This window comes from Ochlerotatus camptorhynchus, unplaced genomic scaffold (genome assembly GCF_037179485.1).
Source record: "Ochlerotatus camptorhynchus isolate MF236.1 unplaced genomic scaffold, CSIRO-AGI_Acam_v1.1 ptg000634l, whole genome shotgun sequence".
Taxonomy (NCBI): Eukaryota; Metazoa; Arthropoda; class Insecta; order Diptera; family Culicidae; genus Ochlerotatus; species Ochlerotatus camptorhynchus.
This window is the reverse complement of record NW_027041113.1, coordinates 383,012-408,319: the sequence shown is the minus strand read 5'-3', so window position 1 is coordinate 408,319 and position 25,308 is coordinate 383,012. Positions and strand designations below refer to the sequence as shown.

The 25,308-nt window shown below is 37.8% G+C and overlaps 1 protein-coding gene across 2 annotated transcripts; it reads right to left on the bottom strand.

The window, feature by feature from the left end:
• Positions 1-8,750: 8,750 nt before the first annotated feature.
• On the bottom strand, positions 8,751-12,947 carry Dus4 (Dihydrouridine synthase 4). 2 transcript variants are annotated; one of them, XM_065237615.1, is made up of 6 exons: positions 12,850-12,947; positions 12,380-12,474; positions 12,195-12,316; positions 12,058-12,133; positions 11,607-12,001; positions 8,751-9,240 (listed from the first exon to the last, which is right to left on the bottom strand). In XM_065237615.1, the coding sequence occupies exons 1-6, from the start codon at positions 12,856-12,858 to the stop codon at positions 8,753-8,755; spliced, it is 1,185 nt and encodes a 394-aa protein (XP_065093687.1). In that variant the 5' UTR covers positions 12,859-12,947; the 3' UTR covers positions 8,751-8,752. The 2 variants fall into 2 exon arrangements, with proteins under 2 accessions (XP_065093687.1, XP_065093686.1); XM_065237614.1 differs by lacking the exon at positions 12,850-12,947 and adding an exon at positions 12,615-12,662.
• Positions 12,948-25,308: the final 12,361 nt, after the last annotated feature.

Below are 25,308 nucleotides of genomic sequence, written 5' to 3'. Positions count from 1 at the left end.
TAATGGTAATTCTTATTTACCATCCATCAGGTCATGGTAATTCTTATTTATCATCCATCAAGTCATGGTAATTCTTATTTACCATCCATCAGGTCATGGTAATTCTTATTTACCATCCATCAGGTCATGGTGAGTATGCTGCGAAAATTTTCTTTTTTTTTGTTTTTTATTATCTCACTATACTCATTTTTACACTATATGCTGCTACCGGCTGCGCCATTGTCGTGACTGGACCGAGGTTTCCAGCCTCGGTCACGGCTACACGAATTTACTGCTGCTGTATTTGCTGCTGCTGTTTCTGCTGCTGCTGTTTCTGCTGCTGGTGATGGTCCGTCTCCTCCAAAATTCGTTACAAGAATGACTTCAACGAGCTTAGGTAAAGGGTGATACGGTCAAAATTTGGTCAAGGGAAAACGCGTGTAAATCGGTGAAATCGTTTATTTAAAAAATCAAATTAAATTTCTTTTTCAAGTTCAATTAGTATAAAATTCAGGAAAAATATTCAGTTAGGCTTCCGCTTTTCCAAATCCGAATTGCCGGGCCTTACGCTTGACCCCTGCCATCAGATTTTGTACAGCCACCTTGTCCACCTTGTTCGCCGCAGAAAGCCAGTTTGCCTTGAACTGCTGCTCGCCCTTAGCAGTTTTTTTGGTCTTCTTTAGGTTCCGCTTGACAATAGCCCAGTATTTCTCAATTGGGCGGAGCTCTGGCGTGTTGGGAGGGTTCTTGTCCTTGGGAACCACCTGCACGTTGTTGGCGGCGTACCACTCCATGGCCTTTTTACCGTAATGGCAAGATGCCAAATCCGGCCAAAACAGTACGGAACAACCGTGTTTCTTCAGGAAAGGCAGCAGACGTTTATTCAAACACTCTTTCACGTAAATTTCTTGGTTGACAGTCCCGGAAGCTATGAAAATGCTGCTTTTCAAGCCACAGGTACAGATGGCTTGCCAAACCAGATATTTCTTTGCGAACTTTGACAGTTTCATGTGCTTGAAAACATCTGCTACCTTTCCCCTTCCTTTTGCCGTATAAAACTCCTGTCCCGGAAGCTGCTTGTAGTCGGTTTTGACGTAGGTTTCGTCGTCCATTACCACGCAGTCAAACTTCGTCAGCATCGTCGTGTACAGCCTCCGGGATCGCGCTTTGGCCGTCGTATTTTGTTTATCATCGCGATTTGGAGTCACTACCTTCTTGTAAGTCGATAGTCCGGCTCGTTTTTTGGCTCGATGCACGGTTGTAGACGATACACCCAGCTTATTTGCGGCATCTCGGAGAGAGAGGTTAGGGTTTCGCTTGAAACTACCGGCAACTCTCTTTGTCGTCTCAGCGGCTTCCGGTTTTCGATTTCCCCCCGATCCAGACTTCCTGGCTGTCGACAAACGTTCCCCAAACACTTTAATTACATTTGTAACGGTTGATTTGGCAACTTTTAGCGATTTTGCCAACTTTGCGTGCGAGTAGCTCGGATTTTCGCGATGCGCGAGCAAAATTTTGATACGCTGCTCTTCTTGCTTGGACGGCATTTTGACAACTGAAGAGTGAATTCCAAAATCAAAATAGGAGCAACATTCTACACACACACACCTTCAAAATGAGGGGTGTTCAGGTTTTTTTAAATGCAAAATTGAAAGAAATACGTCAAGTTGATATTGACCAAATTTTGACCGTATCACCCTTTACTTCATATTTATACCTGCTAACCTATCAAAATTCTCTAACCAATGAGATTCCGTTTACATACGGACTATCACGCTTCACGCTCACTCGATTCTACTCATTATTTATTCAACACTAACTCTATCTACTACAAGTTTCACTTTACTATTGATGATACACTACGAATACTTTTATGGAACTATGTATTTACCAATTCCAAACCATTTTATAGCTCTTTACAAAATGACAATCTTCAAGTTTTCGAGCACTTCGTTCATCAATTAAAAAGTCAAAGAGTCTATTATGCAATCCAATTCAACCAGTCGGAAACTGTTAAACCTTATCGAAGAATTTTTCGACCTGAGTTGAAGAATTTCTCGTGATGGATTATAAAATCGGTGCATGGATCGTTGAACTACCGATTACAAATTTAAGACATTATTAAACACGTTATTATCCCAATTGGTCATTACCCCGAATCCCTTGCGAAAAGCTATTGATTATATATGTTCCTTAAATATTATAAGAAGGGAATATTCCCTTCATTATCATGCATACAAAGAATTAATTAAGTTCTCTTTTAAATATTCAAAAAAGGGAATATTCCCTTCTTTATCGTATATCCAAAGAATTAATTATTTCCTTTTCTTATATTTTCAAAGAAGGGAAACCCCTTGATCCATTAAGGTCTCCTAAAACCCCTTGACCCATTAACAAAAATAGTCAATCTAATTAATACATGGCATACTTTTCTTGGGAATGAGATTCTGGGGAATGGTGCTGTTGCAACACCGCAGAGGTGAATCTGGCAACACTGCATAACGGTACTGCAGATTGAGTGCTGCCGTTAAATGTTGACTAATAGAAATGGAGATAGGTAAACAAGATGATAGTATGTAGTAGTAGTGGTAGTATCAGCACAAACGAAGTGACAGACGGAGCGGCTCGAAAACTTTGGTGACTAACCTACTATTTCAATTTTTCAGTGTACCACATGGCAACACCACTACTACTGGATTGTACCACATGGCAACACTACTACTGGATTGTACTAGCATTTTCACCAAATGTATTAGAATGTTTTGGTTCTATCCACTCTATTCAAAACTGAAATGCATAAATAAATGACAAAATGATACGCACTCTTTGCACACTGTCAAAGAATCATTGTACACAAAATCAACTTTGTTCAAATCAAAACAAAAAAACTAACCCATCTGGTGGATGATGGCACAAGCTTCCAAGAAAATTCTATTACAGTGAACCACATTATTTTAATGGATTTCTTCGCCAGTTAGTCGTCTGTCACTTCGTTTGTGGTATCAGTAGTATAGATAATAGTGAGTGGTAAACATAATTGGCTATCGCAAATATAATCTCGATGTATTATTAGAATATAAATAATTCAGTTCCGCGGTTAAAGTTTATAAATCCAAATCTTTATATAAATAGTGCTAGATTGGTCGCTGGAGGTACAAAAATATTCCTAATTTATCGCTAAATCCTCGACGGTCGATCATGGTGGATACCTGTAAAAGATACATTCACGCAAAAAGTATCTACCATTCTCGTTGGATTTATTCACCTAAATCTAGAAAACTAGTCAGCTGCTGATGAAAATTTGGTTTCCCTACGGGAACAGGTGCATTCTGGGGAATGTTATAGAATCTATTTTATTGCTTCCAACGATCATCTAATTTTTGTCAAACAACATGGAATGGCTGACTAAAACGTGCAGCTTTTAATCATCTCAGTTTACATTTATGAATTATCGAGTGACGCAGATGCGTCTTTTCAACTTAAGTACATTTAAAATTTTAATTATTCTTTTTTCAGTTCCTAGTCGAACGGCGCCTGTGGTGTAGTGGTAAGCGTGATTACCTCTAACCCCAGCAGCCCTAGGTTTATTCCCAGTCGGCACCGCCGGGATGTTCTGAGGCATAACATCTCTGATCACACCTTCCTTTGGAAGGAAAGTAAAGCCGTTGGTCCCCGGTTCATGAGTTGATGGGTCGATAGGTGTGGGAGCTGCCTCCCTGGCGTCTGTACACACTAAGATTATTTGACTGAAATCTGCGAGATTTTACCGTAATCTCAACAGCAGAACGTTAGGTAAACAGTACGGTGATTTTTCACAGTTTTCCTGTAATTTTTCAACAAATATTTGTGAAAAATCACAGAAAATCTGGGAAAAATCACCGAACTGTTTACCGAACGTTCTGCTGTTGAGATTACGGTAAAATTTCACAGATTTCGGTAAAATAATCTTAGTGTGTACACAGATAAAAATTCTGAATTTTAATTGTGATGTAAACATTCATTCACGCAGACTTGTATTTCATTTCACGCAACCGAGCAACTTGTAAACAATGTTGTTAACAAAGATGGCCTTTTGTATACAATATTAGCTACATTGCATGAAATGTGTCAGAACTTTACATGATATGTAATGAAAACGTATATGATATGTGACGCTTCATTTATGTGCATGATATTGAACAGAAATTTACACTACTTTTTCGAACTGTGTATTTTTCGGTACTTTTTTTGCAGGATACATTCTGTAAAATACCATTTTCACCGAAAATTTTGTAAAACATATTATTTTACCAATTCTCCGCAATCAAAAGTACATTCAAGAGTGAAGAAAATTTACTGAACGGATTGTAAATAATAAAATTACCGAATAGATTACCGAATGTTCAGCTGTTCCATATTCGGTAAAAAATTACAGTATACTGTAAACAATTCTTAGCAACGGCGCCGGTGGTGTAGTGGTAAGCGTGATTACCTCTCACCCCAGAAGGCCTGGGTTCAATCCCAGTCGGCGCCGCCGGGATGTTCTGAGGCATAACATCTCTGATCACGCCTTCCTTCGGATGGGAAGTAAAGCCGTTGGTCCCCGGTTCATGAGTTGATTGATGGGTCGATAGGTAGGGTCCAGGTGTGGGAGCTGCTTTCCTGGCACGTCGGTAGCATTGGTGCTCAGCACGGAAAACAAGATCGACGGAAAAAACAAACCAAAGGAAAAAAAAAAAAAAAACAATTCTTAGTGTGATGCACAGCTAAAAAAAAGTAGTGTAAATTTCCGTTACTATGATGCACATAAATGGAGCGTCATAAATCATACAAGTTTAGATTATTGATCGTGTAAATTTATGAGACATGTCATGCAGTATTCCATATATTGTATGCAACTGTCCACTTTTGTTTGCAACATTTCTTGCAAGCTGCTAGTTTACGTGAAAAGGAAGTTTACATGTATCAATGTTTGCATGCATGGATGTTTACATCGCCAGTAAAATTCAGAATTTTTTGGTGAGTGGAAGACGTGTCTTTTAGAAACCGAAAGAGTGGACCATATTGTAAGTTAATTTAATATATGATTTATGATATTATCAAGATTAACGACATTACAATGACAAACAATGCAGCAACAAAATGTAATCCGATCGAACAGCCACAGCGGGTACCCAGAAACAGCACCAGCAAAAGGGGTATTTTACCAGCATTACATTCAAATTGTGTGTCTTGCAAAATTGTACTTCTGTTCCGATAAATGGCATCCATAAAATTAATTCTAATTTTGGCAGCGAAAGAGGTAACACGAAGTCAGGGGTTGAAACAGTTGACGTTTTTTACTACACTCGCTTCGTTGTCGTGCGCGACAGTCTGTTTGAATTCGTACACTCATGCTCTACCGTCGTCTCTCTCACACAACACACTTAGAAAAAATCACCGACTTCGGTAATTCATTTACCGAATTCTCAACAGCTGAACGGTCGGTAATGTTTTCGGTAATCGAGAACATTACCGAAAAATCTGTAAACTGGATCAGCAAAATTAGCTGTCAAATTTACCGAACGATCGGTAACGTTTACCGATGTGCATTGCTTGATTTGTAGTCGACTTTACCGGAGAACTGTAATTTTGAGGACGATATGCAAATCGAAAATTACCGAGAGATCTGTAATTTTTTAAAAAGGTAACCGACTCAACTGTAATTTGCTTTAATATTGTTTCAAGGTGGCGGTCACTGCAACCCATGTAAACAATTGGCTGCTGTCGTGATCAATAAGTTAGTGTTGCAAATTGCACCACCAATGAACAAAACCGTTTTTGACGGAAGGATTCGGCGCTACACTGAAAACAAGGAAGCTTTGGAAGAATATTCCAAATGCTGTTTTCAGATCGTCGCCAACGGGAATGAAACTTGGACCGACAGAAAAAACAAGCAACAACATCGGCCATCTGTAATCGGTATTTATTTAGATAACGAAAATTAATTATTTGCGGAAAATATCTACGATTCACTCATTTTGGTGTTGTATAACAGCCTCCATAATTTCACCTTTTTATTTTTCACAAGCACGAACGCTTTTAAAGTTGATCGAAAATAACAATATGGTGGATTTGGCGTTTACCTAGACCATTACCGAACTCAGTAATGGAACGCTTTGTTTACCGAAACTTCAGTAAAATATTTCACCGAAGTCAGTGATGAAGCTGATTTACAGACCTGCCGGTAAAAATGTTTACCGTTTTCGGTAAATTATAATGAAATTACCGGAATTCGGTCATTTCATTTACAGTTTTCAGCAATATAGTGAGAAAATACCGAAACACCTGTAATTTTTAGCATTACCGATCTAAGACGGTAATTTTTTTTACCGAACTCAGGGTCTCTGTTTAAGTGTGAACACAACCGGTAGAATAACATTCGAGCAAAAAGAAAATTATCAAACAACTTTCATATGACTTGTGTGATTTCGTTCTAAATCTTCAATTTGGTGTAAATTAAACCATTTCTTTTCAGAAAGGTTATGACTAGGACATCATTGCTTGCTATTTTCATAAGTCACACAAGCACAACATCAGCAGCTCTAATTACGAGAAAAACTAAAACACATACATTCGTGAAGGTCTTCGGCTACAGTGTCGTATGACAGAGTCTGTCATATGAGATTTTAGTTTGGTACTGTACTATGATAGCTGTTTTTGCAAGTGTCGGAGGCAAAGGCAGTCGATTATCACAGAAAATGTGTCGACTACCGTGACCGCTTACAAGACTGACACGAAGTAGAGTTCTTGAAAAAAAAAGAGTAAAGGGTTGTGTCCTAGACACGACCGCAGTATGACGTAGAACCACGTAAAATTGATGTTTGTCATGCATTTTTAGGCTATTAATGCTATTATGAATGGGGCGGGCAGAATGTATCTTTTGTGCAGAATATGGAAAAATATTGACTTTGGATGTTAATCTAATTGCATATATAGAGGCATCCGATATATTTTATAGTCAGTTGTTGGTAATTTACCAACATAATATCATATGATGCAATTGTTTTGAAAATGTTGGCTTTTGTTTTTACTTATAATTGTAGTTTGCTTAAATTTATTTCCCGGAAAAAAAAGTGATCGTCCATGTCTTTTTTGAGTTGACGTTATAGACGGAGGGAGGGTAATTTTGCATATCCCAGTCTCATTCCTCATTATGTGACAATTTTTTCTCAAATTTGAAAGTTTTGGTGCGGGAAGAAATTAACGGAAAAACTTTTGTTTTACTAATAATTGTAATTTTGCTTAAAATTTATTTCCCGGAAAAAAAGTGATCATGTCTTTTTCGGGTAGTTGTTAGGGGGGAGGGGGTTTAACATGCATAATTTTCCAAGTCTCATTCCTCATTGTGGTGGTCATGGTCACGCCGTGATCCACCTTTGGTCGCTGTCTTGGTCCTGCTTGCTGCAGGACATAATGCCACGCCGTCCGAAGCGGTAATGAGCAGAGGTAGGAAAGCAGCGCTGTTTTATATCTTTTCAGGTTTAAGCAGAATGTGCAACCAAGTGGTATTCGTTTCTGATGACTGGGTTTGGGGAAAACGTTAAGTTCATGAAAACAGTGATAAAATTGTCATTTACGCATTTTTCAAAAGTTTTTTGATTAAGAATTGGAATAGGATTTATTTCAGCAGATTCGTTAAGTAATATTCTATCGATTGGCGTATTTGGATTTTATTTTCATCTATAAATGACAAAGTTACAAGCGTTCAAACCCTAACACTATTTCACCACACATATTTTTTTATTTGTACCTCAGTATAGTCGACAAAGACGTAGTTATACGTCAAAACACCGAGATATGGCCGGCACATGTTTCGATTTGTATGTGCCATGAGACAATATCCGACCTGAAACGAATAAATCCATCATGTGACACACATCAAATGACATGAGAATTAAAAAAAAACTTTTCACACTGGCCACATCTGGACATGTTCCGGTACCCCAGGAGAAGTGACCAATTTCTGACTAACATCAAAATCCATCATGCGATACCTCAAATCACGTGATAATTCATATATCACCTCACATCATATGAGCGCTTTTATCGGATTTTAGGTTAGTAAGAAGGGTCAGATCTCACCAAAGGTGAATTAATTCAGGTTTATTGAAATAAAAAACACCGAATACAGTAGTTTTTTTTTTACACAAATGTGAATTATTACCTCACGGACAAACAGGCATAACGCATTGTATATTTCACACTATTTGAGTACACTGTGATGCGCTAAAACATTACCGTCGCTACATTGTGTTGTTCTTTTTTTTTAATTCTTTATTTTAGAGACTTTTAGCCGAAGGCTAGTTCATCTCTACACATTGTGATGGGCAAAACACTAAACAGATGGCGGAAGTGTGTAAACGTTAAACGCAAGGGAATTAGTGGCGGTACTACCAACTAAGAAACATTTAAATTGATCGTTAAAAGTGATTTCGATGAGCATCTTGCGAGTGTTACGTCTGCTTTTCTGTGACCTACCTTATTAACATATTTTAACGATTTTAACACATCATGCAAATCATATTTTAACATAATATATATTGTTCATAGTTTTATGCAAATCGGAGAAGGCTGCGTCTGATTGTTTCGTCATTTGACGTAGAACCGAACTGCTCAAGGTTTGGTTTTAAAAGGACAAATTTCATGATAATGGACTCTAGATTTTAAAGTGTCATCATTTAGTAAAAATAAATGGTACAATACGTTATTGCAATTTATCGATTTTTCGATAACACCTGTCGCTATTTTAAAATTATATTTCATCATTTCCGAACAAGTTACACTCCGCAAAGTCCACATCTTCCACACTGCGTTCATCATGCAAGACACCAACCTTGCTTTGGAAAAATGTGCCATCTCGGTTTTCACACGAGTACTCATCGACGCATGCGTTGCCAACGCTTCCTCTCAACCGTGCTCTCTTTCGATATGCCTCATCGTCGAAGGTACATACCAGCTTCGGTGGATGACTGCAAGGCTGTGGTTCTAATTGGAAATGCTCTCGGAAGAAATCATACACCCGGCCCTTGTCTTTGGTTAGGTTGTTGAACATTACCCGTTGTTCCTTGGTCAGCAGCGATTCCGCCATGAACGTCAGATGGTGGTGCATGGCTTGGTACGTTATGTCCGTGTCGGCTTGGGCGGTAATGTTGAGCCATTGCTGGATGCATTCTAGTGGAGTTCGCTCGAAACCAGCATATAGTGCAGGATTGGAGAGAATGCCACGAGCGGACATGACACCTGCAACGAAGTATATTTTCAAAACCTAATAAAACTAATTACAGTTAGATCTCGATTTTGACAACATGTCTTTTTTTTTGTTTTTGCGTTTCATAGGGTTTAGTATATGCAAATTTTCCAATGGGTTTCCTGTAAGTCACCGTCGGAGGAAAATATTACAAATGCTTAAAAAATAAGATAAAAAATGAATTGAACCAGACGGATTTGTGCAGTGTTCGGAAAATTATTCTCAAATCAACCATTCATTGAGCCTGAGACATTACACTTGCGTGCGAATCTGACAAACAATACTCATAAAACCGTTCAAACATCTATTCAAGAGCCACATGCGAAAAGGACATACAAGCTGTTTGTAAACAAACCTTTTAGGCCATTTTCTCGCCAACCGAGGGTTGTCCACGCAAACCAACAGCATCATCGGTAAGAGGAAAGTTTCTCCTACCCAGTGATGTTGATGGTTTGCGTTGGTGTCATATGGATGGCGAGAAATGGCATAAGGTTTGTTTACAAAAAAAACTTGCATGCCCTTTTCACATGTTGTTCTTGAATGTATTGTCAATTGTCAATTGTCACAGAACAGAAGTGGATGTGTGAACGAAACAGTGCATTAAAAAGTGGGAGAAAAATGTTATTCACCAAGTGATACTTGTAGATGCGCTTCACACAGATTTTCTATGGGCATTCACATAATCAAAGCATGCCATAACAAAAATTACTTTAATGGTGGTAAGCTTCAACCGGTATTATCCTCGGATTAAATCCCAAGAATGTCCAGCTGCTTTAATGTCGACACCTATCCACTAAAAAAAAAAATAAAAACACAACTCTAAGCAAACATTTTGCAGATCATCCAAACAGGGACGATATTAAAAGTTAATCCGAGTTTGAGCTTACCGTCGTACGAAAAAGCTTAACGACGTGTTCGGGGTATCATCCAAACTTCCCACAAATGGTTTGGATTAGAGAGGGTCTAGTATAAGAGAAGAGCGGATTCAGCCAGGAGGTGGATTCTAGGTGAATTCTAGCAACACTGCCAATGCAATCAAGATAGGCGCTGCTGTATTGGCTCTGGCTTTGACAGTTCGTTTGGCTCAAAACCAGCCAGTCCGCTCCTCTCTTATACTAGACCCCCTCTAATCCAAACCATTTGTGGGAAGTTATACCATCCGAGGTTGTACTTCATTCCTTTATTTAACGTCGGTCTCTGTTCCGCAATCTAGAGCCAATAACCTACGGACATCGATTGCCATCCATTGACGGCAATGGATGGTAACCGAATGTGCAGGAAGGCAGCTTCCACACATGCGTAGGACATCGCACCATTCAAACACACACATGGGCCGGGGCCAAAGGATTTACTTCCTTTCCGAAGGAAGACGTGACCAGAGATTGGAATTGAAACCAGACCCGAGACCAGACCCATTGTGGTGAGAAAGCAGTCACGCTTACCACTACACCCCCGGCGCCGGCATTTGTGTATATTTAATTTAAAGAACCTAATTTCGTGTTGCAAAAAACGAGATCCCACTGCATTATTGGTTGAGTTTTTAAGTTAAGTTATCTTGATATTAATTGAGAGCTTTCTATGCCGACCAATGCATGAATCTGTATATTATGTGGGAAGCACAATGATACTCAAAGGAACATTATCAACCCGAAAGATGTTCTTAACCTAAACCGGAAATCGAACCCGCCTCCTTCGGCTTGGTAATACCGTGCCTTAACTGATTAGGCTATCTGAGGCCATTAGAACGATATCCAGCAAGGATATAGAACGTTTCTAAGGCAACTACCTACAAAAGGAAGCATTGATTGTTTACTAGCACAGTGTACGAAAAGTCAGTGAACCAGGATGGAAGAAATGGAAGCTTGTTCCAATATTTCGATTTCATCTGCCATCGAACCGAAAGACGACATTATTCAGCATCGGATCCAGCACATCCGCAAACAGCTAGATGACACGTACAATTTATTCATCAACGCAAAGGAGGCATTATCGAATATTTCGTTCGACAACCTCAACGAAAAGATGACTACCGAAGCGTCACTATCAACGAATTCCAAGGAAGTGCTGGTAGTTGGTGATGATCAAAAAATCGATGTTGCAAAATCACTGGAAAACCTTGACAGCACACCGAGAAGCTCTGGAAATCTCAACAAATATGAGGACATTCCAGAACTGAATAAATTCTTCCATGTGATGGCAGATCTCAAGGAAGGCATTAAAAATATATCAAAGCATCAAGAATCCATTGCAAAATTGAATGCAGACATCGATACATTCGTGGACAAAGTAAACAGTAATCCCATAGAAGATCAACTAATGAATATTTCACTAGAAGACTCACAATAATAAATTTACTTACCGTCACAATTCGTTGAGCAATGCATCGCATCGGCGTCACGTAAGCTGAAAATGTCCCCGTTTGCCACCACAGGAATACTTAAACTGCTCTTGATCTCTTTCAGTGCTTCCTTGTTCACCGGAATGTTTGTCTTCTGGACCGGTGTTCTTCCATGAACTGTAATAAACGAGATCCCACACGCCTCCAGCTGACGGCACATATCTATCGTTTCGCCCAAGGGTTTCTGCAGTAGTCGAACCTTGACAGAAACGCTGAACGAACCAGGCAGATTCCGTCGAACCGTGCTCAACATGTCCGCGATCAGTTCCGGTGTCTTTAAAAGCGCACTGCCGTATCCATCTTGCATCGCCCAACGTTGAGGACATCCGCAATTTAAATCCACTCCATCCACGTAGCTGTAGATCACAATGAATATTTTGCACTTGTTCAGAATTATCTCATTTTAACTTACGGATATACCATCTCGGTAGCGGATAGGAAATCCACAGAATTATTAGCGGCAAATTGCGCAACCACTGGTGTATCATCTAAAAAGCACATTTTGAATGAACTAAACTTTTCAAATAAACTCATTTTAATCCTACAAACCTTTATTTGTGGTAAACTCATTGAGTCTAGCCTTTTCACTTTGGCAGAATGAATCAGCCATTATCATGCTAGTGAAGGTGAGATCAGTTCCATAAGCTCGAACTAAATTTCGAAATTCCAGTCTACGATTGCAAAACATCGTTTACCTCAATATAATTTCCCACAAAACATCAATGATCGCTTACCTGCTGTATCTTACCATAGGCGCACATATTTTTAAATATGTGTCATTCGATTTAGCTTCCCGGAACAACTGCTCAACATTGCACTTTGGTTTGATCTAGAAATAATCGTTGAATTGTGTTTTACTGAATGGTATTTATTGGGATGTGAACCAATTGGTTATTTAAGAGCGGCGATTGCAATTTAGATTTCAAAAGATGCATAATATATTTGATATACTCTAAGCTATATTCTAACAAGAATATATTCTTCGGTATTCTTTACACACATGATCTGATCGAATTATCAAGTTTATTTGAATTTATAATTCTTAAGTTTGTAAAATATGAAAGAAAACTAAGGAAAAGTCCATCAAAACAGCATATAATTATGGATTTGATATCTCTTTCTGTTCATTTTCACCGGCACAGCAACAGTAACATTCGCTTCATGAACATAGTTGCTACAACAGTAGTGTTCCTTAAACATTTACCTCATCCATCTCAAACAGGTGTAAAATAATATCCTGAAATAAGCTGCAAAACCAAAACCAGAAAACCGCTGAGCAAGCAACACACAACACAACAACCAATCAAGGGAACCGACTTCGTTTTGTTTACAAACAAACTGAAATGAAAGCATGCGCGTTTGACGTTTCTTCATCGAAGTTTAGGGGTGATGAATGGAATAATGCACACTGAACTGCATTTATTAATTTGATCGGGAATTTGATTCATATTTAAAACGAAATTGATTGGGGTCTGTTCACAAATTCTGTAAAGCCAAAAATGGCAGTTTTATACTCCCCCATCCCCCAAATAACCACACATAACAAATTTGCCTATACTTCCCCCTCCCCCAACGCGTAACACTATGTAAACGTAGGACCACAAACGAAGTGACAGACGACTAACTGGCGAAGAAATCCATTTAAATAATGTGGTTCACTGTAATAGAATTTTCTTGGAAGCTTGTGCCATCATCCTCAATTCATTGTCTCTCAACCCTCACCACGTTCGGACGGGAAAATATAAAGTTAAAGAAAAGTGAACCGCGTGTTTTAATTGTTTGATTGACTCCACACGTTACTAGAATTAAAAAAAAACCATTGGTCGAATTAAAAGTTTGCATTGGTTCTTTTTGGTAGAAAGCGGTTAACTTTCAAAACAAAAGCTAGCTAACTGTTAATTCAAAAGTTACCCATTCCCTGTTTTTGAAAGTTGAAACTTTCAAAATGAATTGTAGTACTGTCAAATGAAAAGCACGAATTCAAAACAAACTTTTGGCATGCAAGTCGAGGGGCACGCAATAGCCTTTTTGACTGCGTTGGATTTAAAGTACAAGGTGTTTAACTATGTAATTAAGGTGATACTCTAAGGAAGCCTTAGCGTGAAACTTTAAAGGCACAAATGCCAGCTTCCACAAAACATACAAATTTGAAATTGCTACTCCTTGTAAAACACGTACCTCAATTTGATTACGTAATTAATGTAATTAAAAATTAATTTTCTGTAATTAATGTAATTAAAGTTACACAAATGTAATTAAAAACGTACCCAAATCCTTATTCTTAAACTATTTTAAAAAAATGAAGAAAAACCCTTAACACATACTCGAATGAATTTATTTATTCAAAAACTCTTTTTACACCCTGAAATACGCATATTAATGTTTTACTAGACTACAAACATGACCAATTCTGCGTATCCTTATACTAAATTTCTTGGAGCACCATGCTAGAGTTGGAAACTGAAATAATCCACTCGCGATAATCGATTTCACTCTCGTTTTGTACGTTCAACATAATGTCGTATCTAGTACACTGTATTCGTTGAATAATGCGTTGTAATGCAGAACTAGAATAAAATCGATTGTCACAAGTGGGTTATATCGGTTTACAACTCTAGCGACAATATACAGTGAAAAAGAAGTGATACTCATAATGAGGGCCGTGATTGCCATACAAATGAAATGGGAATTACTTAGTTGTGACGACAAGTCTTCAAATTTTACATTTCCTTAAATTCAAGCAATTCCTCGAGCAAATTTCCTCCCGATTCTTCGATTATTTCAATATTTCTTTCAAACTTAATATTATTATACTAATAATAATTAACAGATTTAAGGCAGAGTTCATTAACAAAAAAATTATAATCAGGTTTTGGTTGCAGACACTAAGATGATTCAAACCAATTGTGTGCTTTTATTTGTATTATCGCCATCATATGATCACATCCGTATTCAGAATTGACGCGATAGCATTTATGAAATTCGCCTCCCCATTGTTCGTCTTTCCATGGGTCAACTAAACAATAGGGGAGAACAGTACATAACGCACCCCCGGGGTAAGACGCACTTTTTCATGTTATTTTTAGTTTTTCTTGAAATTGTTAATCCAATTCTAGGATTAATCATGCAGGATTTTGAGTTCAGATGCTATGCTAGAAGTGCTGCTTGATAAGACAACAAAAAAGTTACGTAAAAGCCATGAAAAACACAAATGAAAGTCAGCTGGTGCGTTCTGCCCAGGGGGTGCGTTGTATACCATTCTCCCCTACTATGGGCAGAACTCCAAACCGATAGGAAACGATGAGTCCCATGTGCACAGGACACGAAATGATCGTTACCGATCAACTTTACACACTCAAGTTATCCGTGCTGGGAAGACAATTGCATACCAGCTGCGATTTTTTCCCGGAAGTAGCTCAGCGTGTGAATGTCCAAAGTATTCACCAGCTCCAGTGTCCGTTCAGCTGTCTGGGATAGCAAATTTGAACTCTTAATATGGTCATTACCGACGGAGTTTCGTAAAATAATGAAGTTTGATATGTCACACGAGGGGTTCCGGTTCTTATTGGGAGTTGGATATTTAACCGGGGTGGGGGGGTGGGGGGGGGGGGGGTGACAATTAAATAGGACTGTGGACTGTCTAAGACCATTATTAGCCGTGCAGAATCATGAAGTTTGATATGTCGCACGAAGGATTTTGGTTCTTGTCGATAGTTGAAAATATACCCGGGAACACCGGAATATGCCAGGGAGGGCCAATGGGATCGTGGGCTCTCAAAAAGACCATTACTGGCCGACTTCAGCAGAATCATAAAGTTTGATATGTCGCATGACGTGTTTTAATTCTTGTGGAGAATCGGTCACTTGCCCGGGGACACAGGAACATGCCCGAGAGGGCTAGTGTGACCGTCGAGTCTCATTAAGGCCATTACCAGCCAAAATTTGGAAAATCATGAATTTTGATATGTCGCACGATGGGTTTCGTTCTTGTTGAGAATTGGCCACTTCCCCGGGGGCACCGGAACATTCCCGGAAGGGCTAGTGTGACCATGGACTTTCAATAAGGCCATTACTGGCCAAGATTTGTGAAATCATGTTGTTTGATATGTCGCATGATGGGTTTTGGTTCTTGTTGAGAATTGGCCACTTCCCCGGGGGCACCAGAACATGTCTGGGAGGGCTAGTGTGACCATGAACTCTCAATAAGGCCATTACTGGCCAAGATTTGTAAAATCATGAAGTTTGATATGTCGCATGATGGGTTTTGGTTCTTGTTGAGAATTGGCCACTTCCCCGGGGAACCGGAACATTTTCGGGATGCCCAATGTGATTGTGAACCATCGAAATAGCTGCCACTGGTCCAATTACATCGTTTGACAGAAAAAAAAACATGATGTTCATCGTGTGTATACTTATTACAGAACAATAAAGCTGAATGCCGACCAAAAGCGACCCCACCGGGAACCGAAATAACTCCGGAACCATGAATTGATCAAAATATTTTCAGATGTATTCAGAAACTTCAATAGATTCAAGACAAAATTCAATTTGTTGTAAAGACAAATATTGAGAAATTATGTTTTTATAGCTAATTGAATTTTGAAATCTATGCAAATTTAGACGTTAGGCACGCAAAGGTTAACATAATTTTCTATTGTAATTCTGTTTTCGTTCGCGTCCTCCAAATTATATTCGTTATTTCTTAGGTTGAACCAGGTAGCACACAGAAACATTCCTTTCATTGTCGCATACTCCGGTGCTTTTACAGGGGCGTGATCCAGGATATAGTTCATTGCCCTGCCAACACCTCGGCAGTATTGAAATCCGACTACATTTCCAATCACGAACCGATCGTTGTACATGTGAATTGGCACCAGAGCTGCCAGGTGGTTTTATAAAAAATCTGTATCCACTCTATTAAAAAATCTGTATTTTCTGTAGTGACGATTTTTTTCTTAATTAATCATGTTTTGTTGTTTTACAAATACAGTGCATACAAAATAACCATAAAAAGTGCTTAACCACCTATTCGGGCTATCGTACTAACCATACGGGATATAATTGCGCCATTTGTGATATCGTCCGTACTTATTTATAAGAGTGATATGAAGCCGTTTGAAAATGTATGGAGATTTTAGTTTCTATTCATTATCTTCCTGATAAGCAGTTTTAAATGCAAAAAAGTGCATGAGTTCATTACTATTTGATATTTTTAATATAGATGAATACGATTATTTACATCATTTGTGTGGTAGTTACACCGAAAAGTCGAGAGATGTCGCCCCGCCAGTGCTGGTAAAATTATTTTTGCAGTATGGAGAATATCAGAACATCCGCAATTTCTTACGAAATACATTTTCAATGCAAGTAAAACGTTTACGAGTACTTGTATTTGTACCATTTTAATGTGCTCGGGCAATTTTCTTGTATTTAACATATATGCTTATATTGGAAATATTCAATTAATACTGTAAATCCCCATACAATCTCAAATCGGTTACTACCAGCTCCATATGCATCCGAAAGCGGTTGGTCCTCTGTCCTCTTAATTTTGGAGAGAAGGGGGTACGCTGATAAAATCGAGCATCAACCAGATTTAAATAAAATGCTCCATTTGCAAAATACAAGCATTTTAAGACTGCACTTGTATACCTTCCCGTGGAAAATTTTGAAACCATCATCACTCTCATAGTTCTTCTATACTCCACGAGTGCCAACTTTGATTTGCCAATAGCTCAACATTATTCAACGATCACGACAAAACGGTTCTTTTTCAAGGTCATCAATCTGATGTCAGTTCCCATATGTTGAAATCTAACATACCATATATTTTAATGACAACATTGGCAGTACAATTTCAAAATCCAAAGTTGGTCGCGGCATTAAAGTGGTCTGATTTTGAATCTGTTAAAATTAGGGATTTTTTTTATTTTGCAAAATGTCACTGTTGAAAATTGCACGAATGTGCAAGTGTTGCTAGATCATAAAATGATCACCGATTGCCTGCGAAAAGCACTTTCCCTAAAACAGATTTAAAAATTGGATTCCATCCGATCTCACCGAGCGGTGTGCATTCAAACACCACGTGTGGTGAGTGGTGGTGTTCTCCAGTACACAACGAAAGGCTCCCCACATGCAGCTAGCCATCAAGGCTGCCCTCAACCGCTGATCGGATTCAGTTGCTCGTCGTGAGCCGCTGTGGGTCATCTATGCCGAGCGTGTCACTCTCGTTCCAAACAACATACAGCTCGTCGGCCTTATCCGTGTTGAACACCCTAATAGACTTCTCTGACGTTTATGAATTGCCCAAGTATTAGTGCAGAACTTTGGGTGTATTCAAAGGTTTTATTGCACTAATACTTATAATTTACCCAAAGTTCTGCACTAATACTAGTGAATTTCACAAACGTCAGAGAAGTCTATAGCTCAGCATTGGCGTTGACGAGAGCTCTGTAACTCTTTACTCCTATGGAGAAATCTCATATTTATATTTATATTTTTATATTTATTTATTTCGTCAACCAACGTAGACTAGTACATATTAGAATACAGTTTTGTTTTCTTAAATTTATTTATTTATTTCGTCAACTTTGGACAAAAGGTTAAAAGTATAATTTTTTCTTTAATAAAAATTAAGCAGTGTCAGCTTTCCTATTTTTTATGAGTTATAATGCCTTATGGAGTAAAAATATTGTTTTAGTTTATGCCGAGACATTGTAAAGTCAATGGTTTCGCAGTATTGATTGTAAGAGGCCATCATGCGATTTAATGGCCCATATTTTGCATAATTTGTACGATGATGTTTTATGGCAAATAAATTTCGATTTCGGAGTTGCCGAGTAGGTGCATGGAAATTTAATTTTGATAAAAGTTCTGTGGAGTCAATGCGTTGCGAAACGATATCGTTTACAAATGAAACCATTGCATATTCACGACGCTCTTTTAATATTTGTATGTTTATAAGCATGCAGCGTGCTTCATATGATGGAAGAGGAAATGATGTGTAACTGTCAGTCTATGTGTGAAACATGGCGGACTTTTTCTTATTCTCTCACTCCAACGCAAAACCCCATAAGGAACTGTCAAAATGTGTGTGAAGAAACGTCACTTTGGGACTGGTGTCAAGGCGAATTACTCAACCATCACGACAAAACCGTTCTTTTCAGGACCACCATAAATTATTGTTGTTTAAGAATTGATTTTCATTGAACGTTCGTTCGCCTCGCTGCCAGCCACATCACTCTCAAAGCTCTTTGATAATGTACCCAGCAACCAAACGTTTGTGGTCAAATGCGTCAAGTATGGAAGTTGTACATAAAGCGCCCATTACACATATCAATATATTGACTATAAATTGACATACTGACAATATTATTGAAAAGGTGATATTGAAGACGATAGTTCATGACAAGTATTGATGAAAAGCTGATTTTAATTTCACTTTGTCAATACTCAGAATGTATTGACAAAAAACCGTCAATTTCGCCATCAATATCATCGATATACAAATATTGACAACATTAATGGCATTACGTTAGAAGTCTGTTTTACCTCAATGTATTGAAGTCAATATTACTTGTCTCAATTTCCCCACACAAGAAACATGGATCAGCGAAAGAAAGTGTGTTTAGAGTTCATGTTTGCATTCGGGTCCAAACAGAAACGATTGCTGAACTTGCATGTATTGAACATACTAGCTACACACTGAATTCGCTAAATTTTGCCGGGTTTTTGAACAGCTGAAAAAATTGGAAAATTTTCAAATGACCGTTACTCGAAGGAAATCAATAAAATGGACAAATTGGTTTTGTATCGTTCAAAAGGGGTTAACTAGTTCCGAACATTTTCGGTATAAATTTACATTTTATTTTTTTTTATTTTTCACCGATTTGAGAACTTTTATTGAACAGTTCCGTAGTTCAAAAATTACCAAACAGCGGAGTCCTGGTTTAGTGGATATATATATAGAAACTAACTTTCACCCAACATTTATTTATACTTGCTTATTTCAAATTAATTTTCAGGATTTTTAGAATAAATAGTGTTAAATAATGATCTATTCCAGGCCTACTCTTAAGTTCTCAGAATGATGTAAGAACTAGGTGATTAATATAAGCATCCAATTTTATTTTTGATATCACTGAACTCTCCTGTTTCGTTAGAACAATAATGTTTACCCAATGTTACTCATACATATAGGGGGTTATTCCGAGAGTCGAAGTGATTTTTGTCACTATTGCAGTGAGATGCACATCAAATTGAGAGTCACGTTACCCTAGGGGCACGCAATTACCTTTAACTCCAACGCAGGCAACGGCTCTAATTAAATTAATTCCATTAACTACTGCTTTAATTACATTAATTACACAATGTAGAACATTAACTACTTTTTAACTCCATTAATTACAGTCGAAATTTCGTAATTAATGTACATTAATTACATTTTCAATACTTTTAATTACATTAATTACGGATAGATAGTTTTAATTTCCGTCAGTACTACTTTAAAACACATTAATTACTTTAAGTACTTTTGATTGCATTTTAACTTCAACGCACCGGTTCTTTGTATTGCGTGCCCCTCGACGTTACCACGACGTGACTTTTCTTACTTCACAAAAGTCACTAGAGACAAAAGTCACTTCGACTCTCGAAGTAACCCTCATAATGCTTAGTTTTATCATAATGATACACTTGTTTTATCATGATGAAAATCTTCTTATACTTTCTGGCAAATTACTATTGATGATTAGTAAAGTCAACTAATGTGATATGTGATATAAACTGTATTAATGACCACACATATTATTCTTCGTGATTCAAATTCAAATACCAAATTGGTATACCAAATGTTGTAACTTTTTGACAGGACACAGAAAATACACAGGACATGTACTCCCATTTTGATTTTTAATTAAATCGATTGTCGAATGCGCGAAATTACTACACGTGTGGAATACCCCACGTTAACGGTACGCAGTTTCCCAAATAGAAACTATCATGCTGATGTAAACATTCATAAATGAAAATCATGCATATAATAATTAATTTACGGTACATGTAGGTATGTGAAACGCTGATAGTATTTATTTTATTTAAAAGTAAAAAATAACATGATTATGCTTGTGATTTTGTAGAAAATGTACATCCATATAAACGAAGCCAGGGTGATTGGTGACTGTTATTGAGTTTGAAATCGATTGCATATCACACACGAAAATTTAAACAAATGGCAACACTGCATACCTCGCTGCATGCGCGAAGGTGCTTCGTGAGTCAGTCGATCTAAATGACGTACGTTCTCCCTCCTCTTGGGTAGGGGAAGAATATTGACAAAGAGAAATGAAAATCAGTTGTTAAGCAAACCCCACACGTATCAATATATTGGCGCGAAGGGGAATTATTGACATTAATATTGATGATGTGAATACAGAAATATTGTCAATACTGATGTACTGACGTCAATATTGTTGTCAATTAAGGTTCAATTTACTTTGCTGCTTTTTGGAAAATTTCAAAAGCAGTTTTTTCCGACGCATTATTGCAGATTGTAAAAAGCTTGCACTATTCGATTCCTTTTGATATTTTACTGCTTTTGAATTTTTTAAAAATGCATCAAAGTAAATTGAACCTTAAAGCAATCGTGTAAGGTCCACATTAAACAATCCTCGTCATCAATCCATCGTCATCAATATTACCTTTTCAATAATATTGTCAGTATGTCAATATATTGACCCGTGTAACGAGCGCTTTAGCGTATGTGTAAGAGATGAACTAGCCTTAGGCTAAAAATCTCTCTAATAAAGGAGAAAAAAAAAGCTTTAGCGTATTGTCATTAATGTTGTCAATATTTATGTATTGATAATATTGTAAGGAAAATTGACAATACGATGTTTGTCAACATATTGACATGTGTAATGGGCGCTTAAAAATTCTCGCAATGACCGAATACCACATGACCATGTCAAATAACCAGAAACTTTTCGTAAGGTTTTCTCCAAGACGCTAGAAATGCAAAAACAATCTCGAATTTATATGATTGATCGCGAATACACTCAGGTCTTTTTTTACACGGGGGATACGGTCCATGTAAAAAAAAAAACCGTGTAAAAAAAACCTACGAGATTTTGATTTTTCGCATGCTTAAATGTTTTTAAAAAATCGGATTTTGATGCCATTTGTAATTAAAGCATAATATAGTCCATATAGACATATTTTAAAAATTTCTGTATTTACACCAAAAATTGTGATTTTTTTTTTTAAGTATGCCAATCGATTACAAATAGCTTGAAACGGATAATGTGATTGGAATCAAGTCCATTGGTTGTATCGTTGTCGAGAAATCGTTAAAAACGTACCGTGTAAATCGTGGAAAACCGTGTAAAAATAACCGTGTAAAAAAAAAACCGCGTAAAAAAAAAACCGTGTAAAAAAAGACTTCAGTGTATTTCGCGATTGGAAACATTTTAGCAATCAATTTTCGCTTTTTTATTATCTTTTGAATAAACCAATAGTTCTGTGAGGTTTTTGCACGAAAATGCGTAATTTTAACATCAGAAAACAATTCTGTGATTTATGTGTTTTCCCTAATACATATTTCATTTCCGCACCGGTATCATCTCCAAGGACATCGAGGACAAATTTACACAGCATTGTTTAAACTGACTCCCAAGCTTCCAACTCATCGGTCCTTTTCAGGACCACAAATGACTGATAAAAGAGTTAACTAAAGAGTAAGAGCTCGTATCCAAGGCATATCGTACAGGATTGGCTTGTAGGTACTGCATGGACATCGACAGAGCACCTCACAAACAGATCTCTCAAATTGCTTCCGAATTTCAACCTATCGAACTTTATCACTGATAACGAGTTAAGAAATCAATTTAATATATACACACTTAGATTTTTTTGTCGAGATGGGCACCACCGAGCAGCTCGGAATTTTATTCAGCAAAATCTCGGCATATCACATAAAGGGTGATACGGTCAAAATTTGGTCAAGGGAAAATCGGTAAAATCGTTTATTTAAAAAATCAAATTAAATTTCTTTTTCAAGTTCAATTAGTATAAAATTCAGGAAAAATATTCAGTTAGGCTTCCGCTTTTCCAAATCCGAATTGCCGGGCCTTACGCTTGACCCCTGCCATCAGATTTTGTACAGCCACCTTGTCCACCTTCTTCGCCGCAGAAAGCCAGTTTGCCTTGAACTGCTGCTCGCCCTTAGCAGTTTTTTTGGTCTTCTTTAGGTTCCGCTTGACAATAGCCCAGTATTTCTCAATTGGGCGGAGCTCTGGCGTGTTGGGAGGGTTCTTGTCCTTGGGAACCATGGCCTTTTTACCGTAATGGCAAGATGCCAAATCCGGCCAAAACAGTACGGAACAACCGTGTTTCTTCAGGAAAGGCAGCAGACGTTTATTCAAACACTCTTTCACGTAAATTTCTTGGTTGACAGTCCCGGAAGCTATGAAAATGCTGCTTTTCAAGCCACAGGTACAGATGGCTTGCCAAACCAGATATTTCTTTGCGAACTTTGACAGTTTCATGTGCTTGAAAACATCTGCTACCTTTCCCCTTCCTTTTGCCGTATAAAACTCCTGTCCCGGAAGCTGCTTGTAGTCGGCTTTGACGTAGATTTCGTCGTCCATTACCACGCAGTCAAACTTCGTCAGCATCGTCGTGTACAGCCTCCGGGATCGCGCTTTGGCCGTCGTATTTTGTTTATCATCGCGATTTGGAGTCACTACCTTCTTGTAAGTCGATAGTCCGGCTCGTTTTTTGGCTCGATGCACGGTTGTAGACGATACACCCAGCTTATTTGCGGCATCTCGGAGAGAGAGGTTAGGGTTTCGCTTGAAACTACCGGCAACTCTCTTTGTCGTCTCAGCGGCTTCCGGTTTTCGATTTCCCCCCGATCCAGACTTCCTGGCTGTCGACAAACGTTCCCCAAACACTTTAATTACATTTGTAACGGTTGATTTGGCAACTTTTAGCGATTTTGCCAACTTTGCGTGCGAGTAGCTCGGATTTTCGCGATGCGCGAGCAAAATTTTGATACGCTGCTCTTCTTGCTTGGACGGCATTTTGACAACTGAAGAGTGAATTCCAAAATCAAAATAGGAGCAACATTCTACACACACACACCTTCAAAATGAGGGGTGTTCAGGTTTTTTAAATGCAAAATTGAAAGAAATACGTCAAGTTGATATTGACCAAATTTTGACCGTATCACCCTTTAACCGATATCAGCGAAATGATTGTTTACGTTTGCGCTCGGCATCGGTTTTACCGAATTTCGGAAAAAATGAAACAAGCCGATATTTCAGTTCACAGTGGTGCAGAATCTCGACTTAAACTGATTTTTTGCTGAATTCTCAGTTAATTATGATGATGCCGTTTTGGATCGATATTATGTGTTGCCGAGTTCGAGAATAATTTTTAAGTGTGTAGAAAACATTTTTAGACGTCTAATAAAGCATGTTATTAGAACAATTGAAAAGTGCTGCAAGCTGATCAATCGTGACTCTTCGATTGTTTGCTTTCGTTCGTATTTTATCAAAAAAGTCATTTTTGATAAAACAATAAAAAAAAAATATTTTGATGTTTTTGAAAAAGTTTCCACTACATCCCGTCATAAATAAAATGATTAAAGGTGAGGTTGATTATTTTTAATATTGAATGACTGCAATACTTTTTTTTCCATGATTTCTTTTCCGTCGATCTTGTTTTCCGTACTGAGTACCAATGCTACCGACGTCAGGGAGGCAGTTCCCACACATCCACATAATTTTCATGTGTCCACATACAAACAGATTCCACTCAGAAGGACACATTAAGTTATGAGTCAAATAAATAGTATGTGTGAATACACATGAATTTTATTGTACACATAAGAACAATGTGCCCGACACATATATAGCATTTGTTTATCACATTGCAAAAATTCATGTGCGGGACAAATAAAAATTAGCATTGAATTTATATTAGTATACTAATCGACCCATAAGCTCATGAACCGGGTACCAACAGCTTTACTTTCCTTCCAAAGGAAGGCGTGATCAGACTGCAATACTTGTATTCGTTTCATCATATCGGGATAGTAAAAAAATGATTCGATTAACCAACTCGAAATTGGTTCGATTTTGTGGTCGTTCTCACCCAACTTTCCATCATTTGATTTAAAGGTCAAAATGTTGCATAATTTTTTCAAAAGGTGGCTTTTAATAGAATTATTTTGATTTTGTAGGGAGGTTATATAAAAATTAGGTTTTGATAAAAGTTCTATTGAATCAATGCGATGCGAAACGATATCGTTTACATATGAGACCATTGCAAATTTACAGCGCTCTATTTATGTTTGGATGCTGATAAGCATGCAGCAGGCTTCATATGATGGAAGAGGCAATCTTGTCCAATCTAATTTACAAAGTGCAATCAATAAATATTGCTTTTGTACTGATTCTATTCGTTCTTTGTGCGTAACTGAAAAAGTTGACCAGACTGCACTACAATATTCCAGTATTGACCTTACATAGGCAATGTTTAATGTTTTTGTTGAGTACGGGTCATGAAAACTGTGACTAAAACATTTCTTAAATCCTAGCAAGTTATCTACTCAATCAATGTTGGAATCTAAGACTCCTAAATCCCTTATTCTTTCACAATT

Coding starts and splice junctions, on each gene's coding strand:
- Dus4 (XM_065237614.1), bottom strand. CDS start 12,647: ATGTGTGTAAAGAATACCGAAGAATATATTCTT. Junction 12,134..12,194: donor TGAGTTTACCACAAATAAAG/GTTTGTAGGATT, acceptor TGTGCTTTTTAG/ATGATACACCAGTGGTTGCG. Junction 12,002..12,057: donor GCTACCGAGATGGTATATCC/GTAAGTTAAAAT, acceptor TGTGATCTACAG/CTACGTGGATGGAGTGGATT.